Source organism: Gasterosteus aculeatus, chromosome 1, assembly GCF_964276395.1.
Source record: "Gasterosteus aculeatus chromosome 1, fGasAcu3.hap1.1, whole genome shotgun sequence".
In the NCBI taxonomy this organism is placed as follows: Eukaryota; Metazoa; Chordata; class Actinopteri; order Perciformes; family Gasterosteidae; genus Gasterosteus; species Gasterosteus aculeatus.
The window spans coordinates 28,717,695-28,742,570 of NC_135688.1; the positions used below are offsets into that span (position 1 = coordinate 28,717,695).

Genomic DNA, 24,876 nt, shown 5'->3' on the forward strand with positions numbered 1-24,876 from the left:
TAGAACCTGAGCAAAGACGGCAGTTTAATAAGTAAAATGACTAATAACCAGCAGCTTAAAAGCCAGAGTTGAGAATGATGTTTCGAGCAGCTCGGGTCATAGCAGCAGTGAGATTACATATTTCATGGACCACGTAGAGGTCACTGACGGACAAATGTACTTTTGACCGCTTAGTTAAATCTGGTCATATGTGCAATAAATATATTAACATGTAGATTTTAGCACATAAACTCAACAGATGAGTCATCAATTAATTTAAGTGCTGTTGATTGTTTCAAAGACAGTGAAATAAAAAAACATTCATATTCATACGTTCAGTTCTCGGTTGTTAAAAGGCCAAATATTTTGAATTTATTCCGACCCGTCCGTCTCTTATTATGACTCTTTATGAAGGGACATGTACTTAACTGTATTAGATCAAATGTAAATGTGGGCCCTCGCCCATCACATAAAATATAGGTAGTATATTGTCCAATAAAACAGGAGGTGGAGGTGTGGGTGGAGTCCAACAGTCGTCAATAGCCCCCTTACTCATTGTAGCTCGGTATCCTCAAAACCACACCCACCCAATAAAAGATGCAGGATTTGATTTTAGGTCATCTTTTAACAAAGCGTTACAATTTCACTGTAAATGTCACGTGACTCAAAGTAAAGCCACTCCCACTTTGACGTTAGTGGCAGTCATAGCCACTTTACAGCCGATGATGTCATCTCAGCACAGGCTTCATTTGAGCCTTTTTGGACGTGAGCTCACCCACTGGCGACGTGGTGTGGGCATTTAGGAGGGTTTTCTTTGCTGAGTGCTGAGACTGAGTGTGAAAGTCAGGCCATGTCAGCCTCTACAGCTTTAATTTGGCCCGTTCTTTTTTCAATCTGTCTGTCTTTATGATATATTAATTTGACCATATCATTGAGTTCTTAGATCGTAGTAATTCCAGTATTTTTACCCTTTTGCATTTGTAAGTTTAAGTGAAATTACTGGAGAAAACTATTCGTTGTGAATTCATAGCTGGTGTAGGAGCCAGGTATTGTTGGTGCCACCTGGTACGCCCCTTTTCTTGTCTTTACGTTAATTGAGTCACATGGTGTTTGGCATCATTGGGGATAGAAGCTGTGTCTTCAAAGTTTGGTTAGGGAAATGGAAAGCTACGAAGTATTGTACACTGTACACTGATGCTTGATTCATTGTATAATATACCTAAATAAAAACAAGAAGAACGCAGTTAATGGATCCTGAATTCATTGAAGGAAGCGTGTCCGCAAGTTATCTCCCCTACTCAGCCTCTCGGTGACACTGAACAAATCACGTCACCGACACCTGGTTCGATGCCGCAAACAGACCTTGCCTCTTTTGAACTGTCTGTACGCGAGGGAAACGAAGCAAGGTGCTGCTTCAGTAATGAATGCTAACTTCACAACTCCCAACTGACGCCCATGGGAACCTGAGGAACGGTCGTCTCTCACCCACACGTAGAGCTTACATGTAGAGAATACTTGCAACCCAACAGCACCAGCCACCTGTTCTGTACCTGGGATCCTTTTGGGTTTTTTTCCTGGGACGAGCAGCGGCTTCCTCGTCTCATTCGGCTCCCTGCACGCGTCCTTCTGCGCGGAACCAATAAGAGGACGGACGAGAAAGAGCATTCTGACATCAGACAAGTGGTCACGTTAGAAACGGACGCGTCTATGGGGCGTCGTTTGTAAAATGTTGCACGTTCTAACATCTTGCGCAGTTTTGGTACATTTAGCATTATCATATGAAAAAAAAACACGACAATATTCATGTCACTTTTTCAAACATTTATAGAGAAATTCATGTGAATTCATGCAATAACATTTCCAAGCACAATGTTTGGCAGTAACACAAAGTTGTTAAATAATATGAATGTTAAATGTAAATCTAAATGTAAACCTAAATGTTAAATGTTCACTCTGCATGTCAGACTTGACGACTGAACATTACAATACTTACGGTAATTCATAATTTTTCATAATTCATAATTAGCTCTTGTTATTGGCTCCCTACCTAACATTAATTTGTCACCCCTGCTCTATAACAAGAGCTCATTAATTCGGACTTGCCAGCTTGTCTTGCTGCGGCGTGAATTACCGTAAATATTATAATGTTCAGTTGTCAAGTCTGACAGTGAACATTTACATTTAACATTTAGATATAACATTTATATTTAACATTTATATTATTTAACAACTTTGTCTTACTGCCAAACATTATTCTTGCAGGTTTTTTTTACATTCCAATATTAATTTCCATATTCGAATAGTTGTTTTCAACTACTGTTTGAATATATATTCAAATATAGAATATTCGTTGACAGCCCTATTGCTGGTGAGGCTGGAGTGCAGACGAGTCAAAGGCTCACAGAGCAGTCTCAAAGATAATGATGTTTGGCGACTCTGTATATTCGTCGCTATGGGTTCTGCTGTCGTGCACCTGAAGAGAGACGTGGTAAACAAAGTGAGATTGGGTTCGAGGTGGAAACGTTTTGCACAAACCCGGTTTAAACTCACCCGTTTAGCGGCGGCTAGTAGAGCTGCAGCCTCCTGCTTGCCCGTCTGCTGCACCATTTTGAAGAAAATCCCCTCGGTGTCTTGCAGCAGGTTGTAAGGCTGATCATAGGCGTGAATTCTCCCTGCGTCAAGGACCTGGAGATAAAGCACGATTGTTATCATTTCAGAGTAAAGGGAAAATAAGCATTGTTTAACACCGGCCATATTACATTATTTAAACAAGACCGATGGCTCACCAGTATCCTGTCGCTGTCTACGATGGTGTTGAGCCGGTGAGCGATGGTGAGCACGGTGCATTCACTGAACTTGTCCCGTATCGTTTTCTGGATCAGCTCATCCGTCCTGCAGACGGTACAGATAAAAATGAATTGAGCATTGAAACAAACTAAAGGGGTGACAACCGACCAACGATATCATGAAGTGCACTATGGATCCCCACCTGGGGTCCACGTTGGCCGTGGCCTCGTCGATCACCAGGATGCGGTTCTTTCTCAGTACGGCTCTGGCCAGACACACCAGCTGCCTCTGGCCCACGCTGAAGTTGGCGCCCGACTCGGCCAGAACCGTCTCCAACTTCCCCGGCAGATCCTCCACCACAGGCTTCAGCTGCACCTGGAATACAGTGAAAGAGTGTTTGAGTGACAGCTAGAAACTACACTCTTGAAAGCTGAGCTGACGCTTACCTCCTCCAGAGCCTTCCACAGTTCTTCATCACTGTGCTGGTCGAAAGGGTCCAAGTTCTTCCTCATGGAGCCTGTGAACAGCACCGGGTCCTGTATTCAGGAAGGAGACAAGTGGGGATGTAAGTACTGGAATTAACCTGAATACCAACCAATAGAAATGATTCAATTCTAACATGTTGTAATATTGAAGTTACAGAATGAGTAATTGGCTCGTGTGCTGTTCCTCTGCCTCAAGATTATATTACTTTGCTTAACCATTTTAAAATTAACGGAAAATTGTTATTAGGCCTCTTGGTTCAGCCTTTGAGGATGCAACAGGCAGAGCGAGAGAGACTGCCTGCGTCTGACAGTAAAAGCCCCAAAAAATTATGTTACAGATAAAGAAGATAATCTTATTTCATTTAGTAAGAAAAGCTCTTTCGGAGCATTATCTAATTCAGGCTGAGCAAAGGACCCGTTTTGGTTAGGTCACGTACTTTCAGCTAAAATAAATGATGCAGATTTCATTGATTGACTTGTATGCAAGGACTTTTTTCTATTGCATAGGATACAAGCTATTTTAACTGTAACCTTAAGATATTACAGAACATGTCCAAGTATTGTGTATTTTAAAACATTGGTTACCAACATCACAACTTATTATATATAAATAAATCCCATAACATTTCTATTGGTAGATATTAGAGTAGACAGGTGAGTCCCAAGTGACGATGCAGCCTAGCGACTCACCTGAGGAATGATGGACATCTTCTTGCGCAAGTCGTGGAGGCCGATCTCAGAGGTCAGGACCCCGTCGATGTAGATCTTGCCCTGAGGCTCTGCTAGGCGGAACAGAGCTGAGACCAGAGAGCTTTTCCCAGCACCTGTTCGACCCACAACGCCGACCTGACAAACGGGAGAGAAGCCCCTGGTTTAGTAATTGCAGCTTCAACATGGCGTTCACTGGATACACGAAAATATAAAGACCAACCTTCTCTTTGGGTCGGAACATTGCCGTCATGTCGTGCAGAACCGTCGGTCCGTCGCCACCGTAGGAGAAACTGACCCCGTCAAAGGTCACCAGGCCTTTGTTGGGCCAATCGGGAGGAGGGCGCTTCTCAGTCTCCCAGGGTGCTTCGCTCTCCAGTTCAGTGTACTCCACCACTCGCTCCACCGAGGTCATCTGAAGACAGCAAATATGCATTACACCCTCGTGGCCAGGAGGTTGATTATAAATTATAATCATGCAATGAGGAAATCAAATTTGGGAACGTGTTGTAAATATCTTACCATGTTCTCCACCTCCGCACTCTGCCTGACCCCCCACGGGAACATCCCCATCAGTGTGACTGCGTAGGTCAAAGCCAGACCAACGGAGCCAGCGTCCAGCTCTATGACAACCAGGTAACAAGTCTTAAATCCGCAATCACAACAATTCATTTTTTAACATTTCTGTTTGTGCCAAAAGATTAGATTTACGATCTCTGAGCAGCAGGCATCCGAAGGTGGTGATGCTAACAAAGATGGCGCACATGCCGTCGAGACGAACGGCGAACCAGCGAGAGGTGGTGAGGAACAAGAACCAGGCCTCTGTGCAGAAAGAGGAAATACATCAACGGGCCGCCTCAAAAGAGTCGGATTTTACGTTCACACCAAAAGCGAAGCGAATTATTCACGCGAGTAGATTCCATGTAAAGTCAATGAACACGAATGGCCGCGAATGAGGTAAATTGTAAATGGGCAGAGTGAGTGAGGTGAACGACGCGGCGCGTGGGACGCAAAAAAGCAAAATGAATAAATTGCTCTTTCGCCCCAAAGTTGAAATATTTCAAAACTTGCCTGACGCTGTCTAGCGAAAGCCAAGCAGCGTTGAGATGCTCCACTCGTCATCACCGCCGTCCTGCTGCCAAAGCGTGAATAGACTTTATTAAACGGCCGCTCACCGGAGTCACACACACAGCTGACACTGAATGCCTGTAAGTTAGTTTGTGTCTAACCGAAAGACACACCGAGCCGACACAACAGGTCATCAGACCGGCTGCTAGTCCGCCTGAAGCAGCGTTGGAAGCCGCAGTCATCCACACGTACTTCCTGGAGGAGTCGGTGAAATTCAAGCTGAGTGCGGCGATGGATGATGTCATGAACCCGAACACAAGACCGTTTGCGGTTCCGACATTGTGTGTAATTCACACAACAAATAAAGAGCAGAAATTGTGGTTATTTCACGGAATCTCCTCGCGCGAATAATTCGCTTCGCTTTAGTGTGAACGCACCATAAAGTAGCGAGAGAAACCTGAGTGCAGGTCCTGATGCGCATCGAAGGCCTTCTGGAACCGCTCCTCTGCTCCAAAGGCTCGCATGGTCCACAGGCCCTGAAGAGACGACGACAAGTGGGAGAACACCGGACTGCGAGCTGGGGGGAGGAGCATAACGACAATGAATGTGTGAGTTCACAAGCACGGCGTCGTATCAGGGGACACTCACTAGTGGCCTCGAGGCGTTTGACGTTTATGGCGGTCCGCAGGAAGTAGCGGCGCAGGTACAAGAAGAGGAAGAGGAGGGGGATCACTGGGATGAGGATCCAGGGGATCACAGACACCGCCACACAAATCACCCCGAGGATCTGCAGGAACAGCTGGAGACAAAGGGCCAGAATGCTGGTTCAGGTCACATTCAGCTGATTACCATCCGTAATGATGGTAAATGATGGTTGTAGCTGGTTGCCATCTACGGTCCACTATGGTTACAGTGAGGTGTCGTTTGTGTTTTGACAACGTTTTATCTCATAATTTCGACTTTCTATCCCCTTTCTTCAGTGCGGAAATGGGCTTCTATAGTTGTGTGAATGCATCACTCCAGCCAATCCAAAGACGGGGTTTGTAACCAATCAGGTGTAGAGATACCATGGTGACTGGCTCCGCCCCCTTACTGTCAAAAAGAACAACAGCAAGCGGGTAGAAAACACCTTTGAGTGCGAGCAGAGACTAACCTCGCGAGCAACGAAGTTCACGTAGCGAGCAAATATCTCGCGTGAGACAGAGACTTTTGCTCTCAGATGTTTGATTTAGGCGCGCGCATCAACCTGATTTGCGCTCTCGAATTTTGACAGTGTTTGCCGCCATACAACTCCACTACATCATTATCATCATCAACTGCCATTTTCAGACATGGAGTGCAACATGGCTGGCTTTTAAAATAAAGTGATCTAAAAAGTTATTTTAAATCTGACGGTTCCTACAGGAGCTTGATTTGAAGCAGACACGTTATTTAAATATTTGAGCCATCTGATTTTTAATCACTTTCATACAATGAACTCAAACAGTCCTGTATCATTTGCGCTGATATGTTAATTATATGAATCGCCGCTGTGCAGCTTCTCCTCACCTGAATGAAGTCTACAAAGGTCCACGGCATGTTAGAATCCAGCTGGCCGATGTCCTTTGAGAACCTGTTCAAGACTCTTCCTGTGGAGATATTTTTTACCCTTATTTTTCCATATTTGTGTGGATAAGGTTTTTACTGATGTGCTTTTCCCCTCATACTTTAATACTGCTCCAATACTGTGAAAGTAAATTACTTTACAATATCTAACTCTATTTAAAACATTCTAGTAATGTTCTGAATATGCTCTTATAAGGCAATTATTCAGTAATGAAAAAGAAGCAATAAAGAGTATTGATAAACTCCTACTGCCTGCATTAGTTGGGGGATTCACTTCAGTTGTGTCAGTCGAGGCAGCAACTCAGTCTTTTACCTCGTAGAACACAGTAGTGGTGCAACAATAACGTCTTCAGTCAATATGCCCAAAATGGTACCAATATTGAGTATTGCGCTGGCTGTAGTGTTTGAACTTACCAATAGGGTTGATGTCAAAGAAGCGCACGGGTGTCGCGAGTATGGATTTGAACATGCGGTTGTGCAGAGACTGCGCCGACTTCACCAGCACGTGGAACAGGGAGAGGTTCCTGGCGAAGCCGAAAACGATGGTGGCAGCAGTCAGACCTGGAGAGACAGAAGGCTCCTTCACACCTCTGAAGGGGCACACAGTGCACACACACACACACACATAAGTGCAACACGTGGTTACCTCCATAAACACTCAGGTAGAAGGTGGTGTCCAGCTCTGCAGTGGTGTTCAGTTGACTTGGGGGGGCAGTGGTGTTCAGGCCGTTTGGGAGGGAGCTGTTGTTGTTGCTCAGCTCCTCTTGCTTGTCGGCCCTGAGCAGTCAAGGTATTACCAAGTTACGTAAGACAAAATGAAATGCTGAGGATTAATGTACCTGGACGGTTTCCCCTTCAGTGACTTTCAGACTTACCAGTGAGCCAGCCACCAGTCCGTCATGATGTATGCTACCTAGATCAAACACACAGGCTCTCCGTAAGGGTTTCTTTGTTCCACTGATTACAGCCAACGTGTCCCACATGTCCTCGCTGAACAACAACAAGAAGCAGGCTACCGTACCTGAGCCAGAAGGTTGAGCGCTATGACAATCAGGAGAAGCACGACGCCGGCTCCAGCTTTCAAGTATTTAACGTACAGACGCACTCCGATGTTTCCCTGAGCGCTGCTCTCCTCTGCTACAGTCTGCACCGCCTCTCCCTGTGGGGACAACAGCTGATTACAAAAAGTGGATTCTTCCCTAACCGTTCAGGAAAGGAGGTCTCGCACTGAGGTGCTGAGCAAAACCCTCCAAATGAAGCCTGTCTGCCAGCTGACAAACGCTGGTCCTCTTCTAATACTTCTACATCTACATTGTTCAGGTCGCATAAAAAGAGGATGAACAAACCGGCAGCTGGTCTCCGTCTTTGACCGACTGCGCCGAGGAGGTCTGCGAGTTCTCCGACAGAGTTCTGGTCCTCTTCAGGATGTCTTTAGGAGGCTGCTGCTGCTCCTCCTCCTCCTCCTTCAGCAGGGAGGTGAAGTCCACTCCGGACTGCTGCAGCTCTATGTACTTTCCCTTTGCCACCATGTGACCCTGATTTGTGCCCAAACACACGCAGTTAGAATATTGTGCACATCTGTGACGGTTTACAACACCGAAATCTCATTGTGTAAACACAGACACAGTGCAGCTCCTCTTTACCTCCTCCTGGCTGAACTCATGTTCTATTAATGCACTTCACTGACTGTGCTTCCTCCCGGGAGTCTGTTTACATGGAGGGGGGTTCTATGTGGTCTCTGGTTGGTCTTGCATGACTCCCCCTATTACCATCATTATCCTTACAAGTTGCATTAGTATTGCTGACACCAGCACTGCTTTGGTTATTGTTGTATCCACAGCTGTTGCTAGGTAGTATGTGCTAATCCTTTCGGTTTACTGCTTTGTAACTCTGCACATCTATTGCACGTCTGTGCATCCTGATTGAGGGATCCCTACTCGGTCGCTCTCCTTTAGTCTTTTTTCTCCCCGACTTGATGCGAATGTCCCGGGACAGAGGACACTGTGTGCAGACTGTAAAGCCCGTTGAGGCAAATTCAGGGCAAGATAAAACAAGAGTTAGATGTATTTGCCCCAAAAGGAAAACATGAAGAAATGGCTCAATCCAAAGGGAAAAAGTACAACTAATAGTAAAGCTAGCTAGCCAGCCTTTACAGAAATACAGATCGTCAAATCTACATTCCAGACAAAGAGGCGGGACGGGACAAGCACCGATTAAAGAATATAATTCAGTTTGAATTTCTGAAGATTGGATGAGATGCAGCCATGACTTCAGCAATAGCTTCTTCAATTCAATTCAAGCAGCCACGCTACGTTTCTGTAATGCACAATGAAAGCCTGATATTTTAGAATGCCGTCACAGCCGTGGGATCTAATGGCTTTCAATGGGAATGAGGTTTGTACTTTTGTCTCTATTTGCGCTACAGACTTTATTATAAACAGATCATAGGAACTGAGGTTGAACTTTCAAAAATAAAACCAAAAGACCAAAACACAGAAAAAAGGCCCAGATGGGGGATTAGTGCCGCTGTGCCGACTACAGGCTGCACGTCACAGTGTGACTACATGGATTATGGACTGGATTATTTCACTTCATATAAACACCAACCTCCTTCAGGACCACAATCTGGTCGGCTGCCTTCAGGTACTGCAGCTGGTGGGTGACCAGGATCCGAGACTTGTTCTTCAGGAGGCCACAGATGCACCTGATGGAGGACACAACGGGGGTCAGGATTTAGCACCAATAAACTGTGTGTCTAAGGATTGGGAAGAGAAACAAATCCTTAGGAGATGTCAGTGTTTACACATTCTTCATTACGGCCATTAGTGGGACTGTGGTATCCAAAGCACAAAACATTGTAGACAGGCTCCATTATTTATTGAATCATGCAGCTTCATAAACGGGGACTTTCTCCTGCTGAGATCTGTTGCTGGCGGCTTTTCATTCTAGCTTTGAAGCTTTTTCCCCCGCGGGGGGTGTTGACCGGAGCACCCCAGTATCTTCCTGTGGTAAGATGGCGAGACCTCTGCAGCTCCAACACAGCATCATAAGCATAATTAATTTAAGAAGAAACTCACTGTTCAAAGAGGTGTCTCCCGACCTCGGCATCCACGGCGCTCAAAGGGTCGTCCAGCAGGTAGATGTCTGCGTCCTCATACACGGACCTGAGGACACACTGTTACCACCAGTTGCGCACTATACCGGTTTAAGCGGTATACGGTATGAATTTGTCACGCAGCGCCATACTGATGTTGCTCTTCGGCAGCAGAACCTATTTTTACAACTCAAAAGGGTGCAGCTCACCCACTATCACAACAAAAAGAATTCTCCGCCAGAGATGCGATAGCACAACTTGATCACAAGAGAGGAGCTGTGGGCTGTTTGGTTTAAAAAAAGTTTTTTTAAATCCGACGTAAGTTAGATCAGAAAAACGATTTATTAATATATTTTTTAATTTGGTTGCGTGGCTAGTATTGCCTCTGGTTGCAGCAGCCTCAACAGCTAACAAGCTAACTCGCCGCCAAGTGAACAGTGAACAACGAGCAGTGAACAGCTGTTCAGGTGGCCTGCGGTCCTTTTTGGCTTTAATGAATGTGTTCACTCAGGAAAAGAAATACAGCATACCGTCAGAATCTTACAAAATACCGTGATATTTATGGCCATACCGCTCAACTCTACTCTTGAATGCTCATTTTCCCTAAATTGAAAAGGAGGTATGCCAAATTTTGGCCATGATTTTTATATATTTTCTTCAATTTAAATAAGAAATATCTGTACTATCTTTGTGAACCATATAAAGGCAACAACAATTACATCAGACAGTAAAAGAAAAAAGTTGAAATTCTTGTAAGATTCATATTAATATATAGGCCTTTTATTCCTTTTTTTGTGACAAACATTATTCACATAAAACTATAGTGTTAGACTGAACACACACACTTGTCTCTTCAACTCACATGTATAGTAGGGGCTGGCTCAGGCCTGCCTTGGACCAGCCCACAAATGCTGCTACAGGCCTAGACTTCAACTGCTACAATCATTATCGTTATTAGTTGCAAAGATTGTAAAGCCCTCTGAGGCAAATTTGGGATTTTGTGTCTACACAACATTAATTAAATTGTTCCATATCTGATCATCTATGTATTCATCAGTATTGGATACTGATGAATACAATTCAATTAAAAGCTGCTCCTTTACCTCGCCAGGTTGACGCGAGCTTTCTGCCCCCCGCTGAGTGTAGCACCTCTGTCCCCGATGAGAGTGAGGTCTCCATCTGGGAGGAACTCCAGGTCCTGCACACATACAACTACATTCATGTGGGACCACAACCGCCAGAAGAATCTTCACAAGAAAAAGTTTCTAAATATTGCAGCTATGTTAGTTGACTGAATCCTCAAACTGTTTTGTAGAAGTGGGCAGAGCCTGACGAGCTAATGTGGCTAGTAAGGCCGCCGCAGAAGTTAGTCAAACATTTAATTGACAGATTATACTTTGCAGCACATTGAAGGGCGATGACCGGTTAGTACTGTGTTTTTATCGGCAACATAAAGACATTGGAGACTAACACACACGCTTAGTGTAAAGCAGCGATTCCCAAAGTGTGGGCCGCGAAGGTACTGCAGGTGAGCCGCGAGAGGTCATTTACAATAAATAAATAAAACAAAGCTGTCGTTCTTGCCGAGCACATAATGAGATTAAAGAGCGAGAGACGGTGCCCTTTTCTTTACAGTAGCTGAACCATCTTAACGGGGAAATTAAGTTATTCTAAAAGGAGCCCTTGGTAGGCGGCATGGCTGGAGAGCAGCCGAAGATTTAAGGCGTGGATGGCGAGGGGGGCAGTGGGAGCGTACGCGCCTCACAGCATTGATCGGACCCTGAAAGCACCGTCTCCACCAGCAAATACCTCGCTCGAGACGAACTTTTGCTTGCTCGAGACAAATTTTTGCTCGCTCGAGACAGACTTTTGCTGGCGCAAGACTGACTTTTGCTGGCGGATGTTTGATTTACGCGCGCGCATCAGCCTGATTTGCGCTCTCGAATTTTGACAGTGATTTGCGCTGATAGACTGCAGTATCTTATGCGCCTTATTGTGCGGAAAACACAGCATATGAGCTCCGGAGAAAATGGTATACAAAACATACATTGTCGGTTAATACATTTTGAATCGGTTAAATTGTTAAGGTCATTTAATCATCCCTAGTTTATGTTTTGATCAGAGTTGTGATTAAAGGTTTGGGTGGGCCGCAAAAGATTTTCAGATTTCAAAGTGGGCCGCGGCATTCTTGAGTTTGGGAACCGCTGGTGTAAAGAAATAATGCCAAACATTTGGTAGTGCCAGGTTCTTAAAACCTATGGTAACCAACATTACCCTCTCCTAAAGTCTCTGTGCTCTCCCTCCCCACAGGCTTCTGTGGATGGTGGTTCTATCTGATGGTGGTTGCCCCTGCAGTGGTCCTGCTGTGCGCCTGGCTTACTACTCACAATTACTTGAATCATTTCTGTCATAGGAATTGCATGTATTATACATTGTTCATTCTGTACACATGGCATCCATTGTAGTCTGTCCATCCCGGGAGTGGGATCCCTCCTCTGACGTTCTCCCTAAGGTTTCTTCCCTTTTTTCCCCCTCTTGGAAGGGTTTTTTCATTTTTTGGGGAGTTTTTCCTGTGTCGATGGTGGGTTTCGGGACAGAGGATGTTGCATGTGTACAGACTGTAAAGCCCTCTGAGGCAAATTTGTAATTTGCTATTTTGGGCTATACAAAATAAAATGAATTGAATTAATCCGAGGTAGCCATTCAATGACCACTCACCCTTTTTAAAGCGCAGGCTTTGATGACTCGCTCGTACTTCTTGGGGTCGAGCTCTTTCCCGAACAGGATGTTACTCCGTATGGTTCCAGGGAACAGCCAAGGCTGCTGTGCGGCGTACGTCAGCTGACCTTTGACCTCCAGCACCCCCTTATCCGAGGGAAGCTCTCCGAGGATGGTGCTCAGCAGCGATGACTGGACCGACGTAACGGCAAGGAGGGGAAAAAAAGGTGAGACTTTGAAAAGTGTACACAAGCGCCCTGGGAAGATTTCTCATTCCAGTTTTCCAGGTGTGAAATAACGCGGCGAGTTAGAAGATATCCGACCTTTCCCGCTCCCACCGGTCCAATCACAGCCAACAACTGGTTGGACTTGAGCGTGAGGGAGAGGTTCTGCAGGGTTGGAGCATCCAGACTCTACAGAGGTTCAAAAACAAACAAACAAACAAACAAACATTAAAGCACAAATTTGTTTTTTCTTTTTTTTCCTCCAACATACCAATCAAGTATCATCACCACTGTAGAAATGATATATAGATTTTTGAATAGACATAATGTCTAGTCGAATTATTGTTTTTGGCTGTAAAGTTAAAAGTTTCATCACGTTTGTTTGTCACTGTTTATCACTGACAGAAGCTTTAATTAAAAAAAAGGCATCATTAATGGCCAGATTTTTCTTCTTTCCAATAGTCCAACGCACCATATGTGACATATGTGCTGACAAACAAACCTTTGAAGGTTATATTTCCTTGAAAAAACTTTTTGTTAATGACAACGACCAAACAGACATAAGCCATGTGTAAACTACTACCGTGTAAACTATGAAGACATGCGTTTCATCTAGTGAAGTAGCTCTAGATGTCTGACCTTGTCCCAGTAGCACACCAAGTCCTGGATCTCCACTAAGGCCTCATTCTCTCCCTTGTGTGGCACAATGGTTTTGTTTTTTACAACCTCATCCAGCAACAGGAACTCCTTGATCATAAAAAACAAACAGAATCAGTCACAAGAGTCAGTTCCAAAATATTCAGGCTTAAAGAGGTATTGTGTTGCAACGGGCGGGTAACTCATTAGCTAGTGGGAAAGTTCATCTGGTGAATATGAAATTAAAAACCCATCACACCTGGATTCTGCGGACGCTGACTCGGCTCTCAAACAGCTTCTCGATGGCACTCGGGAAGAAGAGCGTGACGGTGATGCGCACGGCGCTGTAGAGCGACACCGTCGCGAACACGCGGCTGGCGGTGATGGTGTTCCCCAGGAGGACGTAGAGGGTGAAGGTGACAAAAAGGATGATCTTGCTGGAGCAGAAGAAGGAGACCATGTTGACACCTCGCAGGTAGGAGCTCTTCAAGATCATGGAGATCTCCTTCCTGAGAGGGCACAGAGGATTCCAACAATCACTGATGGGGAGGGACAGTGGGGGAATGCAGCCATTGGAATGACAGTGTTTCCCCTGGTTTGTGCGAGAATTGTAAACGTCTCCTGCCCCCGATACAATGGGAGGCGAAACACTGCAAATTGTAATTAATGTAGCCGTTAGAAATTCTAGGGATTTGCTTTAATTGATGAATTAAAGTCTTAACCTAGACTACACCAGTTGGTGGTGATGGAAGATATGAAGCAGAGGTAATAGGCATTTGGAAGGGGAGGAATCAAAGACCTTCCTCCCAGGGTAAATGTGGACAAATGATCTTTACTACGGTTTGTAGTGGCTGAATCCACTCGGGACATGCACAGTAGTCTTAAAACACCTATTGCTTGTCCCTGTATCTTTGACATTGCGTCCCATGTGTGTAAAAAACAAACATTGACTGAAACCAACTGCATTAAGAGACAATGGCAAAACCACTAAATTCAATTAATTATCAGTTTCTTGTACCTTTAATTCAGTAAGTAAAGCATTACACTTTATTTTAAGTGGATGTTCCCTTCTAAAACGGTGGGTTGTTACTTAATATCATATAAAATTAAAACTGGACTGTAAATACTACATATGCAGTAGGAACAAAAACCAGAAGACGACTACTTTGAACAAATTGAACAGGTTTGACTGGTGTGGCAGGGCCTTTTCCAACACGTCATTTGGCCTATAATATATCAGAAAACCCTGGCGTCTTTTACCTTCGGACCTCAGAGACCAGAGCGGAGAAGGGCTTCTCCCAGGCGTACATCTTGATGATGCGCATTCCGGACACCACCTCGTTCATGATGCGGATTCTGTTGTCAGTGAAGGCCGCAGTCTTACTCCTGTGGGGGGGGGGAGCAGAAACTCGACGTGTGATTAAATGCTGCTGGAGAAAAAAAAAACGAACCGCTTGAAACTTTCAAAGACGGGATTGTGTGCAACTTTTTATGTCTACACAACTACAATTACAACAAATGAGATTTCCACTTATAGCCTTTTAAATAACTCAAATTAGGTTTGATCAATGACACTACAGTGACTGAGCAATTCCTTATTAAATCAATAAGATACGAGAGACTGTACTTTATCGTCCAATAATGTAACAGTTCGGGGGTGTTGTTAGGCAACCCGAATGTCAAACTATGTCAACTAAAATGTCAAACTAACGATTGCGCAAAAACTAACCTGTTACTTTGAGTGTGCAGTGATATGGAACGCTCGGGTCAATCTGAACAGCAACTGTACATTATCGCTCAATAATGAACACCCCGTGACTCACTCTCACCCAATCACAACGCTGTATTTCATCTACCCGAATTATAATAACTGATATTGTATATCACTGTTATGCACTTGCGGTTCATGCAGGCAAATTCCAAGTCTCAGCATAACTGAATTTCTTGTGTGTGTGTGTGTGTTACCTGAACGTGGAGAAGAGCCTTCCGAACATTGTCTGCATAAGCATGAGGAACAAGAGGACCACCATGCCCGCCAAGCACGAGGGGCCAATCTCCAACCACAGCAGGCCCACAACCGCCGCTGCCTGGAGGGGCCCCACCCACAGGAAGTGCAGGAAGATAGTCACCTGTGGTGGAAAACTCACTAATTGAGGAAGACCTAAATGCCAAAGGCGTAACCACGCATTCTTTGGGAGGGTCGTGCCCCCCCTCCCCCCCAATATTGAGAAAATACCAATCTACCCCCCTCCCACCCCAAAATACAGCAGAAAATATGTAAAATATATGTTCTCCTTTTACAAACCCTGTCAATGGATTGGTCTCTTGTTATGTCTTTTTTATTTTCAATTCATTTCCGTTTTTTTAAGAAAAAAAAAGTGTGTGAATCCCCCCTCCTAATTGCACACTTGTGTGATTTCGTTGGAAACCAACTTGCTTTCTGCGTTGTCATGGTAACCTATCACTTTTTCGTCAGTCAGTTGAGAGCAAAGAAAGTAACGTTAGTTAACTTGTTGGAGAGGAGGTAGAGTAATGGAGGACTTGAGGTTACCTAAAAAGCGGAGTAAACTGGACCAGCAGCCAAACATACACATTTTACACATTTTACAAATTTTTTTTTCCAGAGAGTAAGTAACTTAATACCAAGCTAAATGTGTACAAAAATAAAACGAGTAGCCTCGTAAAAAGGAGAATATTAAATTATAGATCATGACGGTCAGTCGCTGTACTTCTGATAAAATGACATGTAGTTACAATGCAGGCAGCACAGAGAGACAAGGAGAGAGACAGGCATGCTGAAGTCACCAAAACAGGAGGGGCCATTCAATGTCTCATTTACACTATTCTTTAGATGTGAATTGAAATGGTCAATGTAGTCCTCGAAACTACGTTCTAAATATGTGAATTTTCATATATAAATATAGAATTGTAGGCAATGCACTTAACAAAAAAAAGATTATGGGGAAGGGTATTTATTTGGACCCCCCAAATGAATACCCTTCTTTTTTGGGTGGAGGGTGCGGTGACGTGAGGTTCTCATGATGTCACGCATGTGAAGCGCAGATCAATTGCATCCAGTTTCAGTATGAGGCATTAGCTCCACCCAGTAATCTTCACAGCAATGTTGAAAGGCTGGCATCTTAAATCAACCTAGAAGAATAGAAACCCTTCTGCTTGACCTGCCATAAGGCACATGAATAACATCAGAAAGATATAAAAAATCTGACTGCTGCTAGAATCAATTACCTCCTGAGTTAAGTAGAACACCTTAAAAGCCTTAACATTTCACATACTTCTTCAAACTTGTTGACGTCGTTGGAAAGGAGGTTGACGATCTGGCCCGTGGTGGTCTTCCCCATGGCCAAACTGCTGAGATGCAGAGACTGGAAGAAAATAAAGAACCATCATCAGTGAAGAATCACTCACTCAAGTGAAGAATCACTCACTCATTTCAAATGTGCCAAAAGCCCCTTCATTCTACCGGAGCCAAGTGAGCACTGAAAATCCATACTTTACATTTACTTTAAGAAGCACGGGCGAGCTTTCCCCACTCACTGACCTTGCTGTAGATCATGTGACACATGGCCACTCGGATCTTCATGCCTAACCTCTGGACGTGGTAGAAGTAGAGGTGGTGGAGCAAGGCCAGCCCGATGGTGCACAAAGACATGCCGGCCGCGTAGCCAAGAGTCTTGTAGAGAGCCGTCATGTTCTCCGGGTCGTAACTCTCAAAGTACAAGATCATCTGGCCCAAGAGGACTGGCTGGATCACTTTGATTATCTCCTGATAATTTAAATCGACAATTAACAGCATGTTCTTTGGCTGCTGAGCAGAGACTAAGTCTACCGTTATAAATCAAGACACATTTGATACATTTGTGGGGTTAAATATGCTGCCAATAATGCAAAATGATTACTGCGGACCATATGAACAGTTTGGTATATTTGGTCTGATTTCTAATCCTTTTAAAGCTGGATGTGTCTGAATCTACATCAGACACCCAAAACACCTCTTTCCCAAAGGCTGAGATCACTTACTTCGACGAGCGTGAAGAATCCCAGCACAGCGTAAGGCTTCCAGTAGCACAGAATGATGCACTTTGAGAGTCGAGGCGTGCGCAGCTCTTTGTTGGCCTTCTGGAACTCATGATCCCAGATTCTGCCATGAAAAGACGCCATGTTAATTCAACTAGTTTATTTTTTTGCATCATAGGAGTCTTGATTAGTCAAGACAGGGCAACAAAGGCTCACTTAATAATACTAATATATATATATATATATATAAATATAAATAAATTGTATTTATATATACTCTTCATGAACTGAAATGCTTTCATATCTGAAGCAGATATGAAAGCATTTCAGTTCATGAAGAGTTTGTCTATTCACTGTAAAAAAAAAAATAAGCTAGTTGAACTTAAAATAATAAGTAACTTGGCTGCCTAGATATGTTGATTTCGGCAAGCTAACAAACTTAGGTTGTTTGTACTTCAATATGAGTTGGTTTAACGAAGAATGAATAGTTGGGCTGACAAAAAAGAAACCTAAAAAACAGTCCGTTTAACCTTAAAATGTATGTTTAACCAACAAGTTTTTTTTTGTAATTCTAACAAGACATCTTAAGTTGTACATGCTTAAATCCAAGTTGAGACAACAACCAACACGCTTTTTGTAATTCTAATTCATATCTTGGCCTAGACTTGAAAACAAAAGTACAAACATGAAAACAAAAGTATTTTGAACTACATTTCTTGTTAGATAAATGTGTAGTCTTTAGTGGGGCAAATATAGTATTGAAAGTTGCCCTTACTCAGCATCTTGTTCTATTGACTTATCTTTTTAAGGCAGCCAGGTTACTTTTTAAAGGTATAGTTCATCTTACTTTCAATGTTAAGTTAATTCAACAAAATTAGTTACCTTGCACAAAATACGTAATCCCTTTTTTTTAAAACAGTACACAAAAAAAATAATTCACAGACAATAAAAAGGATTCAGTTAACAATTTATTTTAGGAACTGACAGGACTTTTTAATATGAATTAAAAAAAAAGAACATGAGATGTGTCAGAATATAAGCTACAATAAACTATAGAATACTGAATATAAGCTACAATTAGCTATAATATACAAGGCAGAAATACTTGTATAAAACAATTTAAATAACAATTTAAATTTAATCAACAAACTAACAGCCCTTTGCTTTTATAAATCAGGCCTTTTTATTAACTTGGCTGATTGCTCTTAGCCCTCGAGCATTCTGTTCCGCAGCGCATTGATTTTAGCCGAACAGTTGTTACTGCCGATGCCCATGAACACCTTTTGAAAGATTTCACAGGTGTACCTTAGTACGTTATGTACCTCATGCGTTGCATGATTGGTTTATTAACGTTAGCTCCAAAAAGATGACAATTGTCTAAAAAGGTCGTCTAACGGCACTGTTTCCTAATTCGTGCAGTATTTAGCTAACGTTTCAATAAAAATATTGATACAAATTATGATATATTGTTTTCAGGTGGTGTTAAACTAAAATTGACTTCTTACTATTTTAACATTGATTATATACATTGAGCATTGCCTTTTAACAGAGTCAGTAAAAGGAGCTAACATCAGTGAATATTATTGGAAAATGGTTTGTCATGATTTGCTCATTTAGTTGATAAATTATTTATGAGCTGAAAATCACACACTCAGCAATAGAGAAACTATAAAATGCCACGTCCATAGTTTAACGTTAGCTATTTTAAGCCAACTAATGTTAGCTTACTAATAATGGCCATAAACAATAGCTTTTTACGTCACTTAAAACTACTGCAGCAAGGTATATGTGTAGAATTTATCACGTTTTCCTATTCAAGATTTAATTTAACAAACATTTGAATACAAGCAGGATAAAACATTGTTCTTACCTTGGCAGCTCCTGATCCAAAATGGAGTATTCTTGTGTCACTAGGCTCAGACGTTGGTGGCTGTGTGGGGTTACCTACGCACTTTTGCAGGGGCCCCACATCTATACAGTAGAGTCAACTGTGAAATCTGTGTTGCTCACACTATTAGACTTTTATTTCTAAGTTGATCACCACTGAATTTGATATTTCAAGTACATCCAACTTTTTTGTCTGACTTAATGAGTGTTGGTGCTTCTGCTGTGACGACTGTCAGCAGCGGACTAAATCCACTTGGTGTTTTCTGGTGAGTATTCGGTGCAGCAGGACGTGTGTGTGTGTGTGTGCGCTCGCGGGTAAAAGTGTACAAAATGTTCATGTTAATAAAAGGAACACGTCACCTGGTGTGTTTTAACTATAAATACGGCGTTCTGTGGCAGAGGGCAAGAAGATGCAACACGATCGATACAAACACACCAACGTTCTATGAACAGATTGCATCTCAAATCACTGGAAAGCGGCAGTCAAACTGTTTCAATAGAATCTTCAGTCCACACCAACGGCATGCATAAATACAAACAGATATAAGATACGCGACTAACACATCTCACGGGCCTCGGAGTTGGGATTTCACGCCCATTTGCTTACCGATGAATTCAGATTTCACTGTCAATTAAACGGGTAACAACGAGATGTTAGATTACCACTGAACAGCCTTGTTGGAGCGCACACACCGTGACACAACCTAGTAATCAATAGCTGTGTGTCAAGTTGAACAACCGTGGCCACATTTCTAGACTAAACATACAAAGAAGATTTACTTTCATCTCAATGAGAAACACACCCGGTGCATCTTCAGCAACCTCTGGGTTCAGGAGAGTTTCTGGAGGAGGAGGACGGGCTTGTTTACGGAGGTGGGCGTTTGGAAGCTGGACCCAAACTCCACTGTTTGTTCCTAATCCTCACGCACGTGTCGTAAAACGTGAGGGCTTACAAAAGAGGCAAGTTTACACATTGAACCTTTGACACATTTTAGGTATTGTCTGCTGAAGTTAAAGATTACGATGAGAACGGCGTAAGGCGGGTCGATAACAGACATTATCGCAGCTGACTACTGCGGCTAAAAGATTAATCCAACCCTTTACCCTCATCCTCAAACGCCACCCAGCTGAACACCTGTTTCATCGATAATTGAAAAGCGCTTCCGCTCATAAACGTGGCCTTTATCAGCACCACTTTCTCCCGAGTGCCTAGAAGGCATTGCACGTGTGTTGCATAATCAAGATAAATGATCTGGTCTAGCTAATGTGTAAACAGCTTACAGGGTAAATATTGAAAGATTATATGTATATAAATGTTCTACTAGTTTGGTTATGTGGTCGCTACATAACCAAAGTGGTGGTACCTTTAATCAAAAACATCTGGAATTCAACATCAACACTTTAAAAATTGTTACATCATTTGGAGAAAACTTAACGGCAAGTGAAAATTTCGTTTTCATCTCAATTAAGCCGCATGCCCGTGATATGAACCCTGTGCAGAGGCTCAGATCGTGCACTACTCTGGAGAACGACATGACTGAAGATGGTTTTACATCTTTACCTCTGCAGATCCTGTCCCAGTGTCTCTGACCGGTCCTCCGGGAGCACTTCGTACAAGTCGTCTTCCTCCAGCTTGAGCTTGTATCCGGTGCGAAACAAAGGATTGAGCCACCTGAGGAGGAAACCGTCAGAGGAGTCGGGCGGGGAGAACAGCGCATTAAAACAACATCATTTATAATTCCTTTCAGATGATCAATTCCATGTGGTGGTGTTGAGAGGAGACATTTTGAAGCAACACTTTTTTGAATACTCAGGATGAAAAATGCTGAGGTCAACAACACAAGCAGTACAAACTATTTACGAGTATGACGTAAGCATAAAGTGTGTTTTAGAAAAGCACTGTAGAAAAGTATTATTATTATTATTACGACACCGTATAATCAATAAACACTTCACAGCCCTGTCACGCTATACCGGTGTTACGTCCCTCCCGGTTTTAGAATCTACTGGTTTGCCTACGCGTGCGTGTTTGTTTTGTTTAACAAGGGCACTAATGAACTTGAGAGAACCCCCCCACCAACCCCCGACTACGTCTCACCTCTGATAATCATCCACACGGTGTCCTAAAACCCTAGTCTTTTCTCGGTTGAATTGAAAGAGTCTAAATGCAGAGAAGTCTAGCATTACAAACGGGACGATAATTCATATTGTAAAAGTAATAACACGGTGGAAATTAGCTTTCACTCCTGCCACTGTCCGCTCAGCACCTCCTGCATGCCATCCATCCTACTAACTTCACCAGAGTCTTTGTGCTTTGTCTCTTCACAGGTCACCATGGATCGTGGTTCAATCTGGACCCTGGTCTTGCCTCCTTCTCGCCGTATCCATTGAGTGTTTTGTAGCATCCATTCAGTACACAAGACATCTATCGCATTTCTGTCTGTCCATCTTGGGAGAGGGATCCCTCCTCGTCTGCACTTCTACAACTTTCTTCCTCTTTTCTCCCTAAAAGTTTTTTTTTAGAGTTTTTCCTGTTTGGATGTGAGGGGCCTGGTACAGATTGTAAAGCTCTCTAATGCAAATATTTGATTTTGGGCTGGACAAAATAAATTGAATTGAATTATAATTTCTCCCGGGTTTTTCCTAGCTCTTGTAGATATTCAGTCACGGTGAAGCTTTTTTTTATTTGTTTGCAAATTGTGAGCCATCAAGCAATTAAGATGATTAGCCTTAATGTTCGTACAAAAACTCTAATCATCGCAGTCTTTACAATGGCTGAAAACCATTACGTCCATCTCTTCATTTTGCGAAAGGAACATTTTTACGTGGCTTAGTGTTAGAAATTATATATTATAGTATTTTCATGGTGAAATCGGCGCAAAAGCATTTTTGTTAAAATGCGTCGGTGGTGTTTGGCAAAAGCATCGACAAATATGTTTGGAAGTGTTCCACGATGCGCCCACCAACCTGAACCAAAACGTTTCCCAGCCGCTGACGTTGTACAATTTAATAAAGAAAACATCAGGAAAACCTGATCATTGTCATTTTGCTCGACAGGTTGCGGCGATGTTTTAATAAATATATTTTCTTTGGAATGTAGCTATCCGCGGGCCGCAGTTTGAGACCTCTGCTTTACAACATTAGAATATTAGTAAAGCTGCTGTATGCAGATTTCTAACACAGTGTAACAACTGAGAATTAGTCAAACGTATGGATTGTGATTAGTGTGTACATGAAATATTAACTGACAACACACTATATTGGAACGCACGCATTGACCCGAGCAGGTTTTTTCTTATTGCGGGTTCGTAGTCGCCGCACGCTTGCGTTAATATTCCCAGCTCCGATTGTTTGTGGTCGTTTCCATGCTAACGCGTAGTATCGCGGCTCCATTCATTCACGCTGTGCCGGTGCACGCGCTCAACTCTGAGTCCAACCTACTCTGAACAGCTCTTCTGAAAGCCAAAACTCGGTGTTTCCAAACTCAGGGTAAATAAACTCAGGAGTTCGTTAAACGAGCCGGGAGCCGCTTCTCTTCGAATCGGCCGCGGACAGAAGCGGACCGCGGTCCCCGCGCGGCGGCGTCCGGTCGACTCACCAGAAGAACACTTTGGACAAAAGGCCCGCCGTCGCTGACGGGTTGGTCCTGGTGTCTTTGCTGACTTTTCCCATGGTGGCCCACACCGGCGAGGCGGCTTCCCACTTTTCCCCCCGAGCCGAAACGTCGTCTCCGGGCCGCGTTGTCGTTTCACGTGTCTGCCGGTGCTCTGAGGCGTAGAATTGGTCGGGAGGTCCCGCCCCGCGGGCTCCGTGATTGGCTGAAAAAAAAAAATGAGAGTAAACATACGGTCACGATCACACGAGTGAATTGACACAACGTGTAAAAAAAGGGTTATTCTTTATATGTTATATTTCAACTGGTACATTAAAGAGTGGAACCAATACAGTTATATAGCAGTTTGTGACATTCAAAGCCTCTAAATACCTCTATGGTTCAAATTTTAGAGGGTTCAGCATTTACTGCAGCTCAAAGGTGCCCATGTAAACTTTCGGGTCCTGATTATCTCAATGACTCGGCAGAATCTTTCCCACTTTCACGCACACGCGCGCACACACACACAAACGCACGCGCGCGCGCAAACACACAAACTTGTAAAAACGGAATGACTCTTAATCGCATGATGAGGATATAAACATGTATCAATTTCGATAGAGAAAGCGTGTGACTGACTTATTGTCATAGATTCTTTATTATTATAAAACATGTATTCTCATAACTGCTCCATGGTGAGTGAAATAACAGCATAACATATTCAATTAATTTCATTTTGTATAGCCTAAAATATCAAATTCCCTCAGAGGGCTTTACAGTCTGTACATCCTTTGTCCCGAAACCCTCACATCGGCACAGAAAAAACCTCAAAAGAATGAAACAAAAGAAACTTTATCGTTAACTATACTGACAAAAACACCTGGGAGGGAGTGGTAAGACTATACAAAAAGGCCTTCCTTGCCTCACTGCATTAAACTCCCTTTACAATGTTCAAGGAAACTATTAAATAAATCCAGTCACATGCACACAGGCTAAACTACAATCTTGGCATTGACTATCTAATGATAACAGAGTGGAGCGGCCCTGGCCCCAACACCTCGCGGGTTATCCTCCTGTTGATGTTTAGCTAGCACCGACTGGGAAAAGGGCTGAAGGAGAAAAGCCAGCAGGAGATTATCACAAGCAGCTGAACTCAGCCCAATAACATTCATCAACTGCAGGGGATCAACTGGCCTTTCCCATGCTTTAGCCATTCCTTTGATAGGCCTACTAATTGTTTAACTTAATTTGCTGTTGACAAGATGTAGGCTGTTGTAAGTTAGCAACAGCCTAGCTTAAGCTGTTAGCACACTAAAACACACGTATGAGTAGCTTTCCGTAGGAAAGTAAATGCACAACAGCGTGGAAATGTCAATATATACAACATTACGGTGCAGATTTTACATTTGCTAACAGCACAAAACAAATAAAAGATGTGATTCAGAGGTGAAAGGAGAGGTCGGGAAGCCGTAGCCATTGATCCCAAAATTCAACTTGGATTGCTTCAACATCATGTTATTAAATCTAGCCAGCGAGCTACTTTTGACAATAGCTAAATCATAGAATGAGACTTTGAAGCTGGACTAAATGTGAGACATAACGTCCACATTTTACTACTTCTAGTTAAATGAAAACTTGACCAAAGCTCCAACAAACTTTGAGCTGTACCACTGCTAGATGCTAAGACCAGCATGCTAACGTGCTAGTTTTTAGCAGTTTAGCTAGTTTACCTTGTTCACTAGGTAGCAATCAACACAAGCTACAGCTGATGCTGAGAGTAGTTTTGTATGTATTTGTTCAACGTATTGGACAAATATCTAGAGATTTACCTAACGATGTTCTCGGCACCTTCCAGTCAATTGCACACACTAAAAACACGTGTTGAGGTTTCCAGGGGCGCTGGCGGCGGGAACACTGTACCTGTCTCTAATAATTCATTAGCACCTGGCTTGGCTGCCTCGTTCCGCTCAGAGGACTGGTTATTTTTTAAATTTCCAATTGTTACATTTTTACATGAAGGTTCATTACGGCCTTTCAGTGTCGTATAGCTCAGAAATA

At 43.2% G+C, this 24,876-nt stretch overlaps 1 protein-coding gene and 1 long non-coding RNA gene across 5 annotated transcripts; one reads left to right on the forward strand and one right to left on the reverse strand.

The window, feature by feature from the left end:
* Window positions 1-1,785: 1,785 nt before the first annotated feature.
* Window positions 1,786-23,045, reverse strand: LOC144406269 (ATP-binding cassette sub-family C member 4-like). 4 transcript variants are annotated; one of them, XM_078101855.1, is made up of 31 exons: window positions 22,825-23,045; window positions 20,788-20,898; window positions 17,343-17,463; window positions 16,864-17,088; window positions 16,598-16,687; window positions 15,270-15,433; window positions 14,565-14,690; window positions 13,564-13,741; window positions 13,308-13,415; window positions 12,768-12,857; window positions 12,445-12,636; window positions 10,830-10,924; window positions 9,710-9,796; window positions 9,240-9,336; window positions 7,979-8,167; window positions 7,654-7,791; window positions 7,508-7,545; window positions 7,279-7,409; window positions 7,047-7,193; window positions 6,576-6,655; window positions 5,676-5,826; window positions 5,485-5,604; window positions 4,671-4,781; window positions 4,482-4,582; window positions 4,183-4,374; window positions 3,942-4,097; window positions 3,213-3,302; window positions 2,969-3,141; window positions 2,766-2,871; window positions 2,530-2,664; window positions 1,786-2,452 (listed from the first exon to the last, which is right to left on the reverse strand). In XM_078101855.1, the coding sequence occupies exons 1-31, from the start codon at window positions 22,896-22,898 to the stop codon at window positions 2,378-2,380; spliced, it is 3,891 nt and encodes a 1,296-aa protein (XP_077957981.1). In that variant the 5' UTR covers window positions 22,899-23,045; the 3' UTR covers window positions 1,786-2,377. The 4 variants fall into 4 exon arrangements, with proteins under 4 accessions (XP_077957981.1, XP_077957975.1, XP_077957972.1 ...); XM_078101849.1 differs by having other exon boundaries at window positions 13,564-13,813; XM_078101846.1 differs by having other exon boundaries at window positions 1,786-2,664.
* On the forward strand, window positions 4,285-4,816 carry LOC144406298 (uncharacterized). Its single transcript, XR_013467553.1, has 3 exons — window positions 4,285-4,415; window positions 4,536-4,595; window positions 4,684-4,816. It is a non-coding gene; the product is annotated as an uncharacterized LOC144406298 (long non-coding RNA).
* Window positions 23,046-24,876: the final 1,831 nt, after the last annotated feature.

Coding starts and splice junctions, on each gene's coding strand:
- LOC144406269 (XM_078101840.1), bottom strand. CDS start 22,898: ATGGGAAAAGTCAGCAAAGACACCAGGACCAACCCGTCAGCGACGGCG. Junction 5,605..5,675: donor CAAACGCCTCGAGGCCACTA/GTGAGTGTCCCC, acceptor TCCTCCCCCCAG/CTCGCAGTCCGGTGTTCTCC. Junction 4,098..4,182: donor TGTTCCGACCCAAAGAGAAG/GTTGGTCTTTAT, acceptor CCCGTTTGTCAG/GTCGGCGTTGTGGGTCGAAC.